Here is a 21,319-nt window from a genome sequence, read left to right as displayed (position 1 = left end):
AGATTAACATCTTATTGACAAAACTTGGTTAAAATAATTCTAGAAATAAATTCGCACATTGTAGCTATCGCTACTTGTCAAGTTATAATTATTCGAGTAATGTTCTCGAAAACTATACACTACAAAATAATATACATTGGCAGATAGTTGTTGAATAAAATTTTAGGTAGTTATTGAACATATGTACAAAGAACAAAAAAATAAAACCAATTAGTATTTACATAGCACAATACATAACTTGCACGAATATAGCCAATAAGAGTTTATTTGGAAAATGTTCACTATTAATTACATAAAATGAGTCAGCCACAAGTCGAATCAAAAAGTATCTTGATAGTACTCTGATTAATTATAATAGGCTCTCTCACAAAAAAAAAATCCTTTAAAACTTCCCTAAATTATAAATGAAAAAGTCTTTAATGAGGGCAACAAAAAGTGCATATCAGAACTGCTTCAATAATTGAAAAAAAACGCTGTCAAAAGTGTATTTTATCTGATAGAGACTACTTTGAAAGGGACAAATTAGTAGATAAATAAATAAATATTTTTTTGAGAAAATTCACCTCACTTCTTGAACAAAGTAGTATGTTATTGTTTTTTAGAAACTGTTGAGAAGGAGATGAAAAAATTGGAAGGAGCTGCCCTCCAGATGGACCAAAGCAGCACCCCGTCTGTCATGCCGACACTCCAACCCCTGAACGTGATACAGTCAGTCAAATATATCGTCAACTTGATGGGGGACCTCTGCACGCTAGATATAATGCAGACGATCGAAGCTCTTGAGGAATCTTGTAGAAACTTTCCGGGAAACGTGAGTGAATCATCTTGAAAAGAGTGGATTTTCATTAAAAATTCCATTTCAGAGTTTGCGGCTGACATTTTCGGAGGGAGTAAGCGATACCTGTAACAAAATTCGATTCGCCATCCAGAATCTTATTGAAATGTACTGCCAGGCTTATTCTGTCGATTTCGAAGTCAAAAATTCAACCTCCAGTGAAAGTGAGTACATCTGCCACATTTCCCTTTGAACAGTGATGGAAAATTAAATTGTTTTTCGGTGTATCAAATTATGATACAATAATAGTAATATGAGATGCTAAGTAGCTTTTTGACACAACTGACATCGTTTATTATCAAATACTTTGGATTTTTTCAAATAGCAGTTATTCAACATGTAATAATTTTTATATTGAATTGCTGTATAATTTTCATTGTATACTTTAGCCACCTCTGCTGTTGTATTTCACCCTGATAAGATCAGTCTTAGATTATTGCAGTCCCATTTGGTCACCCACTTATGAAAGTCCTGCACTTAACATAGAACGGGTGCAAAACAAATTTTTTAAATTGTTGGTGTTCATGTTAAAAATGCCCTTGAAGGACCATTCATTAGATGATATTCGTAAGGTTGCAGATATAATGAAGCTAAGTAGTCGTAGAGTGGAAACTGACTTTCTCACTGTTATTCTTTATTAATAAATTAGTTTTACTTTTAGCAAGTAAGTTAGATGTAATTATTTGTTGTATTCATATAATTTATTGTGAAATCTCTTAAACTTAATTGGGTGTTACCCGTTAATGAATAAATAAATTATTATTATTGATATATCTGCAAACCCATCAGAATCAAAAAAGCAGACGATTACTTGAAATGATGTTGATGTATAGTGTATGTTTTGAAACTAGTTTCCATTAGTGTGGTGCAACCCCTAACTGACCTGATCAATATGTCTATTGAAACAGGTGAATTTCCAGATGTGCTGAAATTGAGTAAAGTGATCGCCATACATAAAAGTGGTAATAGATCAGAAATTGATAATTATAGACCAATTAGTCTTCTCAGTATTTTTTCAAAAATTTCAGAAAGACTAATGTACAATAGACTAATGAATTTTTTAATAAGTCATAAAATTTTATCTGATTCTCAACATGGATTTCGCATGGGCAGGTCAACTGAATCTGCTACTACCCTTTTTGTTGATTTCATATCTAGGAATATGGACAATAGGAAGCACGTGGCAGGAATTTTCTTTGACTTGTCTAAAGCTTTCGACTGTATTGATAAAGTGTTTATGGCTTCCAAACTGTATAATATTGGCATTAGAGGAAATATTCTTGACTGGATCATTTCATTCCTATCAAATAGACAATTCTTTGTAGAAATAGATAGTGTTGAGTCAGAAAGATATTCAGTTGATGTTGGAGTAGCGCAAGGTTCAATTCTGGGACCATTGCTTTTCTTACTATTTCTCAATGACCTCCCAATTAATGTCGATAGGCGCTTTTATCTAATCAATTTTGCTGATGACACAACATTTGCTATAGCTGAGTCATCTATGGAGGATATGATTTTATCGGTCGAACTCTGTATTAGTGAAATGACAAAATATTGTCATTCCAATAAACTGATGCTAAATGCACAGAAAACAAAAATTATATATTTCAATAAGAACAATTTGATCGATAGTAAAGTCCTACAGACACATAACTCCACTAAGTTTCTGGGTGTAATGATTGATAAATCACTCTCATGGTCTGAGCATATTGAAGGTTTATCTAAAAAACTATCCAAATCATACTTCGCAATTCTGCAATTGAGGTATGAACTTCATGAGAATATACTTATCCAAGTTTATTATGCATTAGTATATTCTGCACTATCTTTTCACATCACGTTATGGGGAAATGCTACAGAAATAAATAGGATATTTGTTATTCAAAAACGAATTGTTAGAATGATGTTCAACATGAAGCCACGTGATTCTTGCAGGGAAATTTTTAAGAGTAAAAAGATTATGACAGTTTGCTGCATTTATATTTATAAAAGTTGCTTACACATTAAAAAGCATGAAAATGAGCTAATAAAAACAATTACCACCATCAATATTGCACTAGAAATGCTTCAAATTTAATAACAATGACTCACAGAACATCCGCATTTGAAAAATCGTCAACTTATGCCGGGGTAAAAATATATAATAAACTCCCTAATCTAATGAAAGCCTGTAATACTATCGAATTAAAAAAATCACTGAAAGATTTCTTATTGGCTAAATCTTATTATACATTACAAGAGTATTTCGCTGATTGAGTTTTTGTGGATATCTGATACGTTTTTACATTTTTATTTATACATATATGTATATATATATATATATATATATATATATATATATATATATATATATATATATATATATATATATATATATATATATATATATATATATATATATATATATATATATCTGTATTTTATGGTCCTATGTTTATATGTATATTTACATGTTTGTTTACATATTTATAAGTATAAGTTGACATGTTCGATACCATGTAGTTGGTCCATTAATGAATAAATTAATTTCTTTCTTTCCAGTGTTCTAAAAAATTTATCTTTTTCAATACGGTTTTCATGATGGTTATTTTTCAGGTGTGAGATATGTCCACGACATCATGGATTCAGTTGTAACGAGGATATGCGCAATTCATCGACCGTCGTTCGAAAGAGAATTCGAGGAATATTATATAACGTCTCAAATATATCACGGAACCAAAAAAATTGGTCGTATGCTGTGTTCGCAAGCTAGTAAAAAAGTGGAGAGGGACAAGTATTGGCCTTCGAGGATTGTTTTCGATAACTGGTGATTAGAAAATGGTCCCTTTACAATGAAACGTAATTTATTTCAATACATTTCCAGGTTGGAGTTCGAAGATGTATCGATAAACAGCCTAGCTAGAGAATCTCGATTAGTGTTACAAGTGTTTGGTAAAACGCTGCTCCCTTCTGACAGTGAAGAAGCTAAGAATTCGAGTATGCCCGTTTACAAGGAAGAAGAAATCGGTTGGACTGCTGTTCAGTTCTTCAACTATGAAGGGTTAGTCATGAACGTTACAAAAAATATACATCAATTGTCTCCTTGGGGAGCCTCGTTAATTTTTGACATCTGACGATTGAGTTCCCTGTCGATCCAATAGATGGCGTTTTCGGAGGGGAAGTCATCATCGCCCTTACTCTCTCAGGCTTGTCCATCAAGGACAGTTGAGTCCAGCAATGCATTTGTGGTTCAGCCTAGCAGCACTGACAAGATCTATGGTGGGTCGATACAGCGCTGTCTGCTGTTGAATCATAAATGCGTCGTGTTTGGTCTCAGGTTTTCAACTTGTTGCCTTGCAGTGGAAGACAGAAGACGAATCTTGTCGGCTGTCGATGTAGAAGCTTGTCTTTGCAACTGGCCGTCTTGAGGAACCTCATTCATGTATGATGTTCGTAGATTGTGTTCTTTGTCGATCACATAGATGGCGTCGCCCGTCATTATTAGTGCCAGTTTAATATTTTGCTGTTGTTTTAGTAAAATGGCAAGCGTTGATATTGACCTTCACTTGATTCGTTATTTTTTCTCTAGTTTGATGACCCAAGGTAGCCTCTTACTTTCTATTTGGCCAAAAGAATCAAATTATATCAACGATCACATCTATGGTCCTGCCCCTTCTATGGGAATCCATCCAGACCCAGATCATCCGATGATTGGAATCGAAATCGTCGCTCCCACGAAAGTACAGTTTCCTACAATTTCTCCGGATTTGTACAACGATGTCACCAAGGGAGATTTTTCCAGTCTTGACAATGAAACGCAACAGCTCTTAGTGGACGCTTGTGACCAGGATCTGTTATACAGGTTTACGTCGGATATACGAGAGGTGATTTTAAATTACTTTTATTTTTTGATGAATCATGCTTCAGTACAAAACTGAATAATTGAACCTAGGAGATCTGTTCAAAAAATAAAGTGGATTTTCAAATTTCGTGGAATGCTTACATTCAATTAGCGATTTTTTTTAAGTTGGTACATTCCTCTCGAACATATGTTTATTCATTTATTCATTGGCAAAGCCAATCTACAAAAACATATTTAACAAACTGTGAGGAACTACAAAGTATTTTCGAATGCTCATGTCTGATGTCTACATTGCAATTTTACAAAACATTTACCCAAGTGTGAAACAGATTTTTTTTAAACAGATAGCCCACTGACTAATAAGAAAGTTTTTCTCCTTTATTCAGAGAAATCGGGCAAATTACGGATATGCAGTTGGTTAGTACCTCGTTCACTAGGTGGAGTGACATTTTGATGTTCGCTCCAACTTAGGAAGAGGAATAAAATACTCTGAAAGAATTCCGATATTCAATTATGTAATATCGTTGACTTTAGGTCGATGATGGCCACTATCTTGCACTGACGAGTGGCTAATGAGCCCGAAACCGGTCTGCAAGTGTGCCTGTTCCATAATTGAAGTTCGACTCTTTGACTCTTTCAGTTGTATTGCCAATTGCATATGCAGGAAATTTTCTGTGAATATTCCTGCACTGACGCCTGTCGGATATAATCCAACGCCCTTCGTGGTATTAGCCAGGGAGATAGGCGTCAGTCTATTCAACCTACTGTGTAGGTATATTTGAGACTGGCTTGAACGTTTAAAATTCATTTCTTTAGAAGAAAAAAGATGTACCAAATCTGGTAAGGTCAAGAAAAGCTTCGAAAACGCTATAGCCTTTTCAATTGATTTTTAAAGGCCTGAAGTGATACATTAAACAGATCCAAGTTATTGTGATATTGATTTCCCAGCATCAGAATACGAGGAATCGAACTGTTCAAAGCATAATTGGTATGGAAACAATTTATATGAAAAATGTCAGGATTTCTCGTAGCTTTTTGTTTGATATGAACAACACTATTAATTTCATGAGTAATGTCAAACACAAAGTCATCTTTTGGTGACTGATGATCTCTTTCAAGACAGTGAAATACTCGCAGTACAATTTGTTTTTCTCTTACTGACCGAGACTCGTTTTACCTTTTACCGTTTACGTTTTTACCGTTTTACCTTTTTCGACGTGGAAGGCCCGACCATGTCTCCCATTTTTTGAGTAGTTTGAGAACGGTGTTGAAATATAATTATGTAACGCTTAAACACTTATTAGTACTATTATTTTCACCAATTGTTATCACAACACGTCGATTGCTGACTAACTTAACTGTAAAACGTACAATTCACGCTGTATAATTCACAAACCAATGATACGCTCATGGCTGCAAGTACGTTAGTGAGGACTGCAACGATGAGATGGAAGTTACGGTAAAGTGACAAAGACAGAAATATCGTTGCGTACAGCGTTGCCACTAGTTGTAATAAATATCTAACACTATACAGAAAATAATGAATTTTAACTGATCAGTAATCAGGAAATGTATAAGTATTACTCATTACAAGCTCATTACTGATTTTTGTCATAAATAATACCTTTTAATCGTACTAGTATTGTGTATTATCTATAATTTGCCACAACCTACAACTCTACTGCTTACTATATTTTGATTATGCTATAAACTGGTAACGTAAAATTTAAATATGACAACGCGCTTTACTCTCAATCATTATTGGTTTTACTATAGTTCACATTAAAAGATAAAAAATTACAAATATCATAATGAGCTGTCACTAATATACTTCTTTAATGATGACTTAAATTGGTTTATTGAATTAGATTCTTTTACAAATTGTGGTAGTTTATTAAATTCGTTTAAGCCTTTATGAAATATACTATTCATTCCAAATTTAGTGTTAGTTTTATTAATGTAAAAATTGTTATTTCTTCTCATATTGTAATCATGAACTTCGTTATTTCTCAATAAGAATTTTTGAAAGTAATTGGGTAGCAATCCTTTATGCAGCTTAAATATAAAGATCATAGTCATATATAATATACGTTCTTCATCAGAACAATTGCAGAAGTATTCGGTACCCATTCATGTTTGGATTTGTGTATGTATGTGTATCTGTATTGTATTATGTTGTTATATTACCTTTCGACATTTTTCACAATTTTTCTGTATTTTTTCACAAGTTAATTGCTGGAAAAAAAATAAAACTCAACGAAGTTCGATTATCTTTGAACTTTGCATCAAATTTTGTGTGAAAAAAGGAATCAAATGGTCATAAACACTCGAAATCTCGACAGTGGCATATGGTGATTTTACTCCGAGTTATAAAAATGTTCACCAGTGGTAAAAGCTTTTCACAGAAGGTAGAGAAGATATGAATGACGATGATCGATGCAGCAACCGATGAAAATGCTGAGAAAGTTAAGAAAATTGTTATGAAGACTCTTCGAATCATTATTAGAGAAGTTGCCGAGGATGTCCACATATCGGTTGGCTCATGCTCATGCAATTTTTTCGGAAATTTTGGGCGTGATGTGTGTGACAGTGAAGTTTCTTCCAAAATTACTGAATTTTCAACAAAAAACGTTGGATAAGCATCGCTCAGGAATTGTTAAATGACGTCAACGGCGATCCAGATTTGCTTAAAAAAGTCATAACTGGTGACGAATCATGGATATATAGTTATGACATCGAAACCAAAGTCCAATAATAATAATAATATTTTATTCACCATTCACGATACATAGTGTATATATGGTAAGTCAATCAATAATCAGAATTAATACTAGGTATAAATTTCAACATGTTAATATTTATACAAGACGTCACTAAAAAGAAAAAAAAAAGAAATACATTTATACATACATATAAAAACATACACAATTAAAATATATAAAAACGTATACAGATCTAGTTCATATTTTATTTTTCAGAAATTATCGTCTAAAAATTCTTGGAAACTATAATAGCATTTCTCTAATAGCAAGTCTTAAACTTTTTTTTGAAATATGATGTTACTTCCAGTCCGTTTGAGTGATTCTGGTAGTTTATTGTAATATATGATTACATTGTAATCCAGAGACCTCTCATAGAATGTCGTTCTATGTTTAGGAATTTTCAATAAGTTGCCGTGTCTGGTGTTATATTCATGTTTCTCAGAATTACACGGATAATTATCTATATTCTGTTTGGCAAAGATAATACATTGAAAAATGTACACAGCAGGCACCGTAAGAATTTTATTTTCTTTAAAGATAGATCGACAACTGTTTTGATAATTCAAGTTAAAAATCAGTCTTACTAAACGCTTTTGGGAAACAAACACTCTCAAGAATTCTCTTGCTCGACCCCATGCCAATATATTCAGATTAATATGTGCATATGCCATAGCATAGTAAATGCTTAACAAGCCTGCTGTATTCAAGGTTGATTTCATTTGTTTAATAGCGAAATAGGCTTTATTCAGTTTTGAACATACACTTTCAATGTGTCTACCCCAATTTATACTCTCATCTAAATGAGTGCCTAAAAATTTAGTTTCCATAGAGGATTGGATGTCGTCAATTACAAAAAGTTCGTTGGGTAACAATTTTCGGTGAAAAAATTTGACTATTACCGATTTGGACGTGTTTAGAATTAACTTATTTCTCTGACACCAGGATGAAAATTGATTTACAACCATTTCCAGTTTAACTGCAAGCTGTTCTGCATCCTGATCGGATATTGTTATCGTTGTGTCGTCGGCAAACATGGTAACATGAATGTTTTCTAAATATTGTGGAAGATAATTTACATAAAGAAGAAACAGCAGTGGCCCAAGAACTGAACCCTGTGGTACCCCAAGTTTCACAGCCTGACTGTGAAATTGAATTATTGCATCTCACTATCATGGTTCTATCTGTCATATATGATTGTATCCACTTTATTATACTGGCTGGAAGTCCTAGAGGCGCCAATTTATCTATTAAAGTTTCAATACACACTGTATCAAAGGCTTTTGACAAGTCGAAAAATAATGATAAGACATATTTGTTGTTGTCAATCTCTTTATATATATAATTAAGCAAGTGACACGAGGCTGTTTCAATCGACCTGTTTTGCCTGAAACCATGCTGAGAAGTACTTACTAATTTGTTCTTTTCTAAGTGATAAATCACTCTTGTAGACACTATTTTTTCAAACAATTTCGATAAAGAACTGAGAAGAGAAATTTGCCTGCAGTTGTCAACTACTTTTAGGTCACCTTTTTTGTGCAGTCCCAAGTCCGGTATTGTGGAAAAACAATTCATGGTTTTTGCTTTACGATAATGCACGTGTTCACTCGTCATTGTTTGTTCATAATTTTTTGGACAAAAACAACACTGTAAACATGCCTCAGCAACCGTATTCACCGGATTCGGCCTCCTGCGACTTTTTCCTGTTCTCAAGATTGAAGAGGCCTATGAAAGGACGGCTGAGAGACGTCAGAGACATACCAAAAAGTGCATATCAGAACTGCTTCAAAAATTAAAAAAAAAACGCTGCCACAAGTGAATGAGGGGGACTATTTTGAAGGGGACAAAGTAGAAATTGATGAATAAATAAATATTTTTTGAGAAAAATGAAAATCCACCTTATTTTTTGAACAGTCCTCGTATTTCTGTCTTGAAACAATATTTTGGGACAAAGTTCATAACTAATAATTTCCGTTAACCAGCCTAAGGAGGTACTCACGAACTTCGAATTATCAAAATTTGGTACAAAGTTTCAACACATTCAGAATAATATTTTCTGGAATCATTAGATATATTTTGATTTCTTCTGTATTGCTCATCCACATTGTGAATGTTCAAGTCCATATTGATATCAGCACAAGAAGTACCCTTTAAGAAGGTGAATTGCATCCGTAATCAACTTGTTTTTCATCAACAGATGCATTTGAAATCGTGGTGAAAAATTGTAATACTATTTCAGATTCTTTGGGAGAAACGACACTATTTGTATCACCTTCCTGCAGCTCTACCAAAGGTTCTTCTAGCTGCTCACAGCTGGGAATATGTGCAGTTACCAGATTTACACGGGATGCTGCACAATTGGACCAGATTGAGACCCATACAAGCGTTGGAACTATTATTACCTGTGTAAGTATCTTTCTTTTCGCAACAACTGAATAACCTATCGTTCAAAATCGATTATTTAAACATTATTTAAAACCTTAGTATTGGTTTGATGTCAATATACAGGGTGGGCTATCGAAAACTTGACATGGAGGTCTTGGGTACTAATCTTGAAAATCCTAAAAAACGCTCAGACAGGTCGATTTTTATTGGGAGGGGGACAGTTTTTTTCCCATTTACAGCGTTGTCACTTCAACCCCGGAGCAGAGGGGTGAACAACCCTTGGAATTTCAATAGGGAACTGGGGGCGGGTCGCAGTTCAATCAACTCAACCCTCTCTGCAGTTGTGTAAACCATCGTTTCTTTAGCAACACTTTACGGCACTTACTACTAGTAGTAATGTAGATATCACTTTTAACATAAAAATGAGAAATAGGAACAGCATTTTTAACCATTTCTCAATTGTAATAGTCCTCTTATCAGAGAACTAAAAAAATTAACAAAAAAGTAGCTTGAGAAACGAATGAAAGAGTTCCAAATGAGCAATGGCGTACAACAATTTGTTGCTATTAACAATATTGAAAAAGTTAATTATCGGAAAGAACTCTTTTAAATACGTCAAAATTTTAAAAAATGTACACCATTGTTTAGAGAACTCCAAGATCTTTCAAAAGATGTGCGACTCGCCCCCTATTCCCTATTAAAATTCCAAGGGTTGTTCACCCCTCTGTTCCGGGGTTGAAGTGACGATGCTGTAAAAGGGGAAAAATGTCCCCCTCCCAATAAAAATCGACCTGTCTGAGCGTTTTTTCGGATTTGCAAGCTTAGTACCCAAAACCTCCATGTCAAGCTTTCGATAACCCACCCTGTATGTTACTGATTTTATCATTTGATTTTCTTATTCATTAGTCCCCGGCTAATACCACGCCGGATCTTGAATTTTTATTTTCAGTTAGAAAGCTTAAATGTACAAAATACATCGAAGCAGTAACTGAGAAAAACGTCATTATGAAAGCAGATTAGTTAATGTAACATGTAACCCACGAAAATTAGGTCCCTTCTATAATAATCCAAAGATTATGATTCTAGGAAAAAGTTTTCCGGTATTACAAAACTCACTATCTTTACTATTGAATAAGTAAAAAACTGAAGTTTCAAGCCTTTACGGCGGGAAGTCAAATGGAAACTGTGGTCATCCAGTATAGGTAGCCAAGGTCTATTTAAAGGACCGACTTCAAACTTTTGATCATAACTGTGATGAACATTTGCAGCGGTAATTGCGACTTGTTTGTTGTTGTTACGCTCTTTATTGATGGTAGACCCATTTATGAGTCTACTAGCTTGGAGTTCGAAATGCATGGCTACCAACTATTACTAAAGAAATCAATCGCAGTTATGTGTGACATTTGGAACCAATCTCTCCATTGGACCACGGCTAACAGCTCATTTTTGAGGATAAAAATTATGGAATTGGAGATTTTTGACAGTCACATGAAAAAACTTAGGTTAGCACCATTGAAAGAACCTTCCCAGTAGGAAAATTGATTTTAAGGCTCCAGAATGATTTCTTGTATCAGTGGCAGCTCAGACTGCATGGAGGTGTCCCATAATAAAACCAAGTAAAATTGTATCTATAACGAATATCTAGGTACCCAGATTTGGAGGTTCGAAAGATGGCCATACACTGGATAAGAGGTCTCAAGAATGACGAACTGATAGACTATTTACCCCAATTAGTCGTAGCCTTAAGACACGAAACATACGAGAATTCTCCACTGGCCCAGTTCCTACTCGAGAGGGCTTTGAGGTCCCCAAGATTCGCTCACTATCTATTCTGGTTGTTGTGTCACAGCTTACCGGGAGATTCGCCTCAGGTATTGGTTCAACTGAACGTGTTTCTTTAGTTCGCCATGTATATTCCTTCCATGTATATTTCAGAATTGTGCGTCAGAGGTGAATAACAAGGAAGACACGGGAATAAGTGAGGTTAGGTATCATCGAAGACTGAAACTACTGTTAAGAGCTCTATTGGCTGTGAGTGGCAAATCTTTGGGGGATTGTTTCTTGTACCAACAGTCTTTGGTCAAGGTAAGGAATGTTCAATTAAATTTGTTGGAATATGTTGTTGCTTGTGGCCAAATAATTGAGTTGGATCCACGGATGATGCTAGTGAAGCAATAAACACAAAAATGTATAGAACTATTGAGAAAAGTCTTCAAAGTTTGTGGTATTCGAAGCCGTTTGCCATCAAAAGCTACTCAAATCTAGCAAACAATTCCTTAAGAGGTTGAATCGCAGGACTAATGAAGAATTATAGCAAATAGAAACCAATTTATTAGTATTGACGACTATTATAGTAGCCTTAAAACAATTGTTCCACAAGGTACAGTTTTGAGACCTTATTTTTCCCATATAATTATTGTATATTCACACAACAAAAGGTCCAATTCAACTATAATTATTTATTATCAAAACTCAAAACATCACAATTCACAATACAGAATCTGGCCCACGCCATTACCCAACATATTCTTCCCAATACCCCCAACCACAGAACCTCAATTGGTAGTACCCCTCTAGGCACTGTCAATTGTCAGGATTCTGTTAAGGTGCATTCACAACGTTGCATATATTACTACACTCCTTCTCACTTAGCTTTTTTCCAAGATCCCACAAATGACATCTTTTTTTTTTACTTTCAGCCGACAATTTTCTCTTTCACTGACCTGACTTATGGCAGACTCCTGACTCGTCGCCAAACTATTGTATATTCACACAACAAAAGGTCCAATTTAACTATAATTATTTATTATCAAAACTCGGAACATCACAATACAGAATCTGGCCCACGCCATTACCCAACATATTCTTCCCAATACCCCCAACCACAGAACCTCAATTGCTCGTAACCCTCTAGGCACTGTCAATTGTCAGGATCCTGTTAAGGTGCATTCACAACGTAGCATATATTACAATAATATATTTAGATTTTTTTGACATGTTTAGCATTAGTTTCGTTCTTTGACACCAAGCTGAAAATTGTTTTACGACCGCCTCTAATTCAGTTTCAAATTTATCTAAATTGTGTCCCAATATCGTCATGTCATCAGCATACATTTTTATATGAACATCGTCTAGATACTGTGGCAAATCGTTTACATATAAAAACAACAGCAAAGGGCCGAGAACTGAACCCCGTGGCACCCCAAGTTATATTCGTCATATATGACTCCGACAAACTTCTCTTATTTAGATGGAAGCTCTAAAAATGACAATTTATCGCTCAGAATTTTGAAACTTTCCGTATCAAACGTTTGTTTGAAGATGGTTGACAATGTTTCGTGGTGTATTTCATCAGTTCGGACTTCCATTGTATAATATAATATAAATTGATATGAAATTCCTGAAAAATATTGAAAAGATTAACCGAAAATGACAATTTTATTTGAACAAAAAAACTGAAATTACAAAGAAATAACATAAATCAAAAACAACATCCAAAAAATAATAGTTGAAATATTGATAAAAGCTGAAAATTGAAAATTATTATTAACAAAAATTGTAATTTTTATTTTACAATTTTTGTTGATAATAATTTTTAATTTTCAGCTTTTATTAATATTTCAACTATTATTTTTTTGATATTGTTTTTGGTTTTATGTTATTTCTTTGTAATTTCAGTTTTTTCGTTAAAATAAAATTTTTATTTTCGGTTGACATAACATAACAAAATTGTTATTTTCGGTTAATATAACATAAAACCAAAAACAACACCCAAAAGATAATAGTTGTAATAATAATAAAAGCTGAAAATTGAAAATTATTATTAACAAAAATTGTAATTTTTATTTTACAATTTTTGTTGATAATAATTTTTAATTTTCAGCTTTTATTAATATTTCAACTATTATTTTTTTGATATTGTTTTTGGTTTTATGTTATTTCTTTGTAATTTTAGTTTTTTCGTTAAAATAAAATTTTAATTTTCGATTGACATAACATAACATAAAATTGTTATTTTCGGTTAACATAACATAAAACCAAAAACAACATCCAAAAAATAATAGTTGAAATAATAATAAAAGCTGAAAATTAAAAATTATTATTCACAAAAATTGTAATTTTTATTTTACAATTTTTGTTGATGCTGTTTTTGGTTTAATGTTATTTCTTTGTAATTTCAGTTTTTTTTGTTCAAATTAAATTGTTATTTTCGGTTAATCTTGTTAATATTTTTCAGGAATTTCACATCAATTTATATTATATTAGACAATGGAAGTCCAAACTGATGAAATTCCCTTATCAAAATTATGAGGGAACATAATTATTTTTGTTAATCTCGTCATATTAATAATGTAGTAAGTGACAGGATGCTGTTTCAATTGATATTTTTCGTCTGAACACGTGTTGAACAGTACTCAAGAATTTTTTTTTCCGTTAAGTAATAAGGATCATTTTTCATATATTCGATAGTGTTTGTGACCCATTATACGAAGGCAAACATTTCAAATCGATTGTATTTACCGTTATATCAAGATACACGACTTCAAAATTGTGCATTTGTTGAAAGTTAGTATGAAGTCACGAGATATGTCGGCAGGTACACGTCTGAAGTATTATAAAGTGAAGCGTTCATTGTTTGAGGTTTGAATGAAGACGTGTATAGTCCATAAAAGTTTTATCAGGATAGTCATAAGTAATTTACTACAATTAGCTTTATCCATGGTCATGGAATATTTCCATAAAAATAAAGATCACTGAGTTTTTTATCAATTTCAATGATTAAAAGCGTTTCTAAAGTGTAAATATCCAAGCTCTAATTTTTTGCACCAATGAGAAATAAAAGTATAGCCATACATTTGTGTATAATGATATGTTTAGGTAATAAATAGAGTTTTGTCCATCCTGTTCGTAAATAGTTATAAATATATTCATTTCATTAATACTTTGAAATAAATGTAATGTACTTACATTAGGATGATCCACTCTAAATTTCTTCAAAATATATACATCTCGTTTGTTTGAAGGTGATTGACAATGTTTCATGATGAATTTCACTAGTTCGGACTTCCATTGTCTACTATATAAAATGATTTAAAATCCCTGAAACTAAAAAAAAAAAATGAATAGCTGAAAATAACAATTATACTAACCCAAATAAACCTGAAATGAAATAATAGTGAAATAAAATACAAGTAAAAATAGAACAATTGAATAAATAAAATATAGAAATGAAAAAAGAAAATAAAAAAAAAAAAAGAGTGGAGACATTCCAAGTCACGTTAGTTCACGACGTTTCGATTGTTAGTATCTACAATCGTCTTCGGGTGATGACTGGACTGATTCCTCCGAGAGATGACTATTTATAGGTCGTTCGAGTACTTTCACTTTTCCAGCTTTCCATTTTCCGCTTCAATGGTTCCGTGGGAGATGACAGTTTGGCGGGAGTTGGCCATTTTTCGCTTGATGATGGGTTTCCATATGTTGCGTATTTCTATGCTGGCTTGGCTGAATACGTTGTTGGACACCATGTATGCGGCTTCCTTGAATTTTCTCCTAAACCAATGTTCCTCTATGTGCAAGATCTCAGCTTGGGACCACTCGATGTTGTGTTGATGGGTCCAAACATGGTCTGCTATTCCTGATTTGCTGGTTTCCCCTCGCTGTGTGTGTTTCTTGTGCTCGGCAATGCGAACATTCAATGGCCTCTTAGTTTTACCAATATAGGATTTTCCGCACTCACAGGGTATCCGGTAAATACAATTCTTGGAATCGCAGTCCGCGTTTGGTGGCCTGGTTTTCGTGAGGCTGCTACGGATAGTGTTACCGGATCTGAAGCAGGTTCTGATGTTGTACTTGGAACCAATTCTTCTTATCCTCTCCGATAATCCTCTGATGTAGGGAAGTGCAAGCACTGGTTGTGACGGCTTCTCTTCCATGCGAGGCTCCTGCTATCTTCTAGCCAAAGTCTTTTCTACCATCGCTTTGGAGTAGCCATTCCGTTGAAGATCATTTTTGATGATGTCTAGTTCCTTCTCGAGACCTTCCTTCGTATTACAAAGCCCAAAAGCACGGTCTAATAGAGTCTTGATGATTCCTCTTTTAGTCGATTGATGGTGGTTGGATTCGTGGTTCAGATACTGTCCTGTATGAGTGGGTTTTCGGTATACAGATGTGTTTCCCACTTAGTCTCGGTCCTCTTCACCAATACGTCTAAGAATGGCAATTCGTTGTGGATTTCCTTCTCCATTGTGAAATTGATGGAAGGTCTCACGCTGCTGTTTTTTTTTTTTTCTAGTTGTTTCAGGGATTTCAAATCATTTAGTAGACAATGGAAGTCCGTACTAGTGAAATATACATCTCGTTTTCATTTTTTCAAAAATAATATGTATTGGATCATTTTGAGAGCAAAAATATATTATGTGAAAACCAATAAAATTATATTGAGAGCACAATAACGAAGGTTATAATATTTCTTATGTGAATTATAATACCTACCCTCAATCCTAAAATTTATTGATTTAAATTCAATAATTCAAATATTACAAAAAATATATTACATCTACAAAAATTAACGAATCTCATTGAATATTGGAAAAATACCATAAAAAACATTGAACTTATTTACTACTGGAAGGACATTTCTGATTCTGAACTGGGTCAAAATGATGGATGTCAATTTAATGACCAACATTACTATATTTGCAGTTACTGATTTTATTTTCCTTCATTATTATACAAAATGAAAACAAGTGAAAAGAAAAATGTATTATATAGTTTTTATTTTAACAATTATATTTTCATAATTTTAATAAATTGCCCAGTTCTTTTGACAGTGAAAACCTGAACTGAGTTATTCCTCGAGATTGTATAAAACTGAAGCTCATTTATCATATTTTTATTGAGACAAAATAAAATTAAAATTTTGTTTTTCTTCAGAAAAAAAAACACAAGGCTGTTATTTATATGGAAGAATTGAGACTACACCTCTTACACAGAAACAACTGAAACCAATGGCGATTCTTAGCCGTGCCCGCTTTTAGTATATCCGGTGACGTCACGCCCTTTTTAATATTAATAATAATAAATGATTTTATTGAAAGGTTACTCAGTACAAGAGATACTAATCTAACCTAACAAATGGCAGAATTCAACGTCTGCGCATGATACATCAAGGCAGAAATTGCTCTTCCGCTCAACTGTTTCTTTGTGACTATTTTCTGAAGCATCGGATTCACTTAGAAATCTTTTTTCGAAAATGAGCCTATTCTGTTTGTTGCTACAGAAACTCAACGATATAGCGGAAGAAGTGAAGAAAACCAAAGAGTCTCATCGTTTGACCGTACTCCACAACGCCCTCGGACAAATCCACAAAGACCTCCAGGAAACCACCACAAGCCTGCCGTTGTCGCCCACTTTGAGAGTTAAAGGTGTAGACATTCAGTCATCGTCATATTTCAATTCGAATACTCTGCCGCTGAAAATCAACTTTTTGATGGAAGACAGTTCGCTTAGAGCGGCGATTTACAAAGTTGGCGACGACCTGCAGCAGGATATGCTGACCTTGCAGATGATAAGACTGATGGATAAACTGTGGTTGAACAAAGGATTGGATCTGAGGATGGTGGCGTTTACTTGTATACCGACTTCCAAAAAGAAAGGTAAGATAACAGTTGGGCTAAAAAGTTTGTAGGCTAACATAGAAGATTTTTTTAAAAAACTTGTTTAATTTTTCGATATAGTTGCTTTCGAGGGCGATATAACGATTATAGCGGTCATACAATTTTTAATACTATTTTTATAGTACGCCAAGGTTATCGTATCAGTATTTTGGAATGCATATGGTATAATATTCATCGACTATCATGAAAAAGAAAAAACTATGTCACAAATCAATGAAAACCATGGCAAAATTCCATGAACTGGGCTTCCACCGTATTCTCCAGGTCTGACCCCCAGCGACTTTTTCCTGTTCTCAGACAAATCGTAAATATATGGAACATATCCAAATTCTGAAAATATAAATAAACTGTGGATGGACTTTAAAGTATTGAAAAATAAAGTTACCAATGAGATAAGGAAACAAAAATCAATTTATTTCAAAGCAGAATGGTAAAAAGCAGGTAACTATGCAAAAAAACAATGGAGAGTAATAAACACGATAATAAATATAAAGAAGGAAAAAAACGAGTCAGTTAAATTAGTTACAGATGATAGAACTATCACTGACCCTCAAGAGGTGGCAAATATGTTCAACAGGTATTTTACTAGCATAGGTCAATCAATTATTTCCAATATAGTTATTAAAGTGTAGATTTTGAGGAACTATCGTGTGGCAACTCAGTATTCCTAAAGGAAACCAATCCTAAAGAGGTATCTGAAGTCATAGATGCACTCAATAAAAACTATGCCGCAGGGCACGACAGCATATCCGTTGAAGACATAATATTAATTGAAAAAAATGTCATTTCTATACTCGTTAATTTGATAAACGATATTTTCAAAGCGGGGGTATTTCCTGAGATACTGAAGACTGGAAAAGTAATACCAATATTAAGGGTGGTGATAACAAAAACTTAGAAAATTGTAGACCTTTAACAATTGTGTGCTCATTCTCTAAAATTATTGAAACTATAATATAGACAAGAATAATGGACTTTGTTGATGGTTATGTGGGATTTGATGAGTGCCAGTATGGTTTTATCAAGGGTAGCAGCAGATTTCATTCATAATATTACAGCGGAATTGGATGAAAAAGGAATGGTTATTGCAGTGTTCATTGATTTAAGAAAGGCATTTGACGTTGTTGACTATACTGTTCTTCTGAACAAACTATGTTGCATGGGTATAAGGGGCAAAACTAATTCTATCATTGAGACATTTTTAAAGTAAAGATCCTAGTTTGTCGCTGTTGGTGAGAGCATGAGTGAGCATATAAAAAATAATTGTGGCGTACCACAGGGATCCATTTTAGGACCCCTGTTGTATACACTGATGTTACTGTCACTGAGGCAGGCCGGGCTTAAGGGAAGGTATTTTTCGTTCGCCGATGACAGGGTCCTTTTGTACAGCAGATATGATTTACATTTACTGGAGAACACAGTTAATGAAGATCTCTCTAAATACTCAAACTGGCTCGCACATAAACTTGAGGTGAACTCTGCAAAAACCGTTTACATGCTATTTAAACAAAAAAATAGAATTTGTGGAAATATTGAATTGAGAATAAATAACTTACCCTTGATGAATGTTGTAAAAACCGAGTATTTGGGACTCATAATAGGTTAAACTGGTCAGGACACATAGAACATATTAATGATAAAATTGTACCAATATTAGGAGCTCTATATAGGTGTTGCAGTTACTTGAGTTTCAGTAATAGATACTTGATTTACAATGCATATATATTGGCAAATCTTAGGTATCTGTTAATTATATGGGGTAATTGTGGCATTACTAATTTCAAAAAAAATCAAATGCTACAAAATAAATCGATAAAAATTTTATTTCAAATCCACACAAATAATTTATTCTCACAGACTGATTTACACCCAATTGAATATCTACTTAAACTTGAGCAATGCAAGAACATATATAAAATAAAAAACAAAATAATCAAAAGCAACAACGATCTACTTGTCCAGGGGTCTCCAAACTACGGCCCGCGGGCCAAATCCGGCCCGCCAGTGTCATCAATCCGGCCCGCGACAGCCAATGATTACCTAATTGTTGTTACTATTGCTGTGATAACTTGAAGAAGAAAACACAGAATGATAATTACTCGGTTTTATTTACTTGCAAGGTAAAACTTAACCACAGAAATGATGACACAGAAAACTTAACTTAAGTATCTAAGTTTAAGCATTTTAATAACTAACAAATAATTGAAATGAATCACAGTAAAACAAAAACACTAATGAGATTTATGTAATTGTGATTTTCCACCGACAATACTTTGTAGTTGTGGATCAATTTTACTTGTACCAATTATCAAAAAAGATTTAAGATGCTCATCGGTTGATTGAGATCTGTAAACATTCTTTGTGTACTTCATCTTGGAAAACGTTTTCTCACACAAGTAAGTAGTACAAAAAACAGAAAACAACCCACAAGCAAATTTATGCAAATTATCAAATTGTTCCAGTGGAAGACTCTTATAAAATTCCAACAAAAATGAATTTTGATATTTGTTTTTAAGCATATCACTGCACCGTGAATCAATAATTTCCATTTGGACTTACGGAGTCAGGGTTTTAATGTCAGAATCTAAAGGATTTTGAAAAAGCTTAATTTCATTCGCAATGACATCAAAATCTGAAAAACGAGTATCAAAATTTATCTTCAAAGCACTCAAAGTTTCGATTGCAAAATTGACGGGAAATTCAGTCTCTGTAGTGTGGCTGAATATTTGACATGTTTCAAAATGTCTGAAACATTTTTTTACGTAATGGCGATTGAAATAATATTATTTTCTGCCTGAAGGATTTGATCATCATCAGTTGTTATAGATTTCAAATTTTTCCATCGAAGGTTCTTTTTAATAATGGCATTTTCAACTCCCTTAAAAATATCTGCCCCAGTTGTCGTGCCGTGAATACTATCAATATCAAGAAGTTCTTCATACACTTCATAGCTTTTATCTACTCCGCGAATAAAAATCAACACCTGAGCAGTATCTGACACATCCGTTGACTCATCCAATGCTAGAGAAAACCACTCATGATGTCCATTTTTGTCAGACAGTTGAGATGATATATTTTCTGCGATGTCTTGCACCCTCCGAGCCACGGTGTTTGCTGACAAACTAATACTTTTAAATAAATTTACCTTTTCGGGGCATATTTTTTCGGTTACTGCAATCAGGCATTTTTTATCATTTCTCCATCGGTGAATGGTTTGCCACGTTTTCCGATTTCAAGAGCCACACGAAAGCTGGTGCGAGTTGCAGACTCTTGGTCGGTATTCGATTTGGTAAACAAAGATTGCTGCGATTTCAGTCCGCGTTTCAAAGCTTCAAATTTTTCCTTCCGCAAACTTCCTGTATACTTGGAGTAACTTTGAAGATGTTTCGATTCATAGTCGTTTAATGTTATAGTCTTTGAGAACAGCTATGGTTTCATTACAAATTAAATATAGCGCCCTATTACTGGACTCGATCACAAAATACCGAAAGTTCCATTTTTCTTGGAACGTTCTGCATTCACTGTTGATTTTTCGTTTCTTTTCCATACTAACAAATCACACATGAAAACAATAAATCAAATCAAAATACTTTTATTGACCGGTGTTACTGTATTTCACAATAGACGGTTTCGCTTCCTTCGCCTTTCATACGCAGACTAACTCGCAGTTGCGCCGCTAGCATTTTTATATGCAATTATTACTGCCATCTCGAGGTGATCGGAATACACTAGCTAGAACCAGAGTATTCTCGAACCAACGCGGTAATTCCAAATATTTAATTACGCCTAATGCCACCTAGCGGGTAGCTAAAAAAGATAG

General features: G+C 33.8%; 1 protein-coding gene across 1 annotated transcript in view; it reads left to right on the top strand.

Moving 5' to 3' along the window:
- Positions 1–21,319, top strand: part of Pi3K68D (phosphatidylinositol-4-phosphate 3-kinase catalytic subunit Pi3K68D) — a 60,432-nt gene that overhangs the window by 13,225 nt on the left and 25,888 nt on the right. The window contains exons 10-18 of the mRNA XM_074176168.1: positions 603–811; positions 864–999; positions 3,431–3,641; positions 3,699–3,875; positions 4,404–4,698; positions 9,675–9,841; positions 11,466–11,691; positions 11,756–11,905; positions 17,103–17,478. Of these exons, the coding sequence (XP_074032269.1) occupies positions 603–811; positions 864–999; positions 3,431–3,641; positions 3,699–3,875; positions 4,404–4,698; positions 9,675–9,841; positions 11,466–11,691; positions 11,756–11,905; positions 17,103–17,478 (1,947 nt within the window). The remainder of the gene's footprint in view (positions 1–602; positions 812–863; positions 1,000–3,430; positions 3,642–3,698; positions 3,876–4,403; positions 4,699–9,674; positions 9,842–11,465; positions 11,692–11,755; positions 11,906–17,102; positions 17,479–21,319) is intronic.

The sequence above is a fragment of the Leptinotarsa decemlineata genome, unplaced genomic scaffold (assembly GCF_025532065.1).
Source record: "Leptinotarsa decemlineata unplaced genomic scaffold, Ldec_3_MD MMD2_tig00001621_RagTag_RagTag, whole genome shotgun sequence".
Lineage (NCBI taxonomy): Eukaryota > Metazoa > Arthropoda > Insecta > Coleoptera > Chrysomelidae > Leptinotarsa > Leptinotarsa decemlineata.
This window is presented reverse-complemented; position numbering and strand designations above follow the sequence as displayed.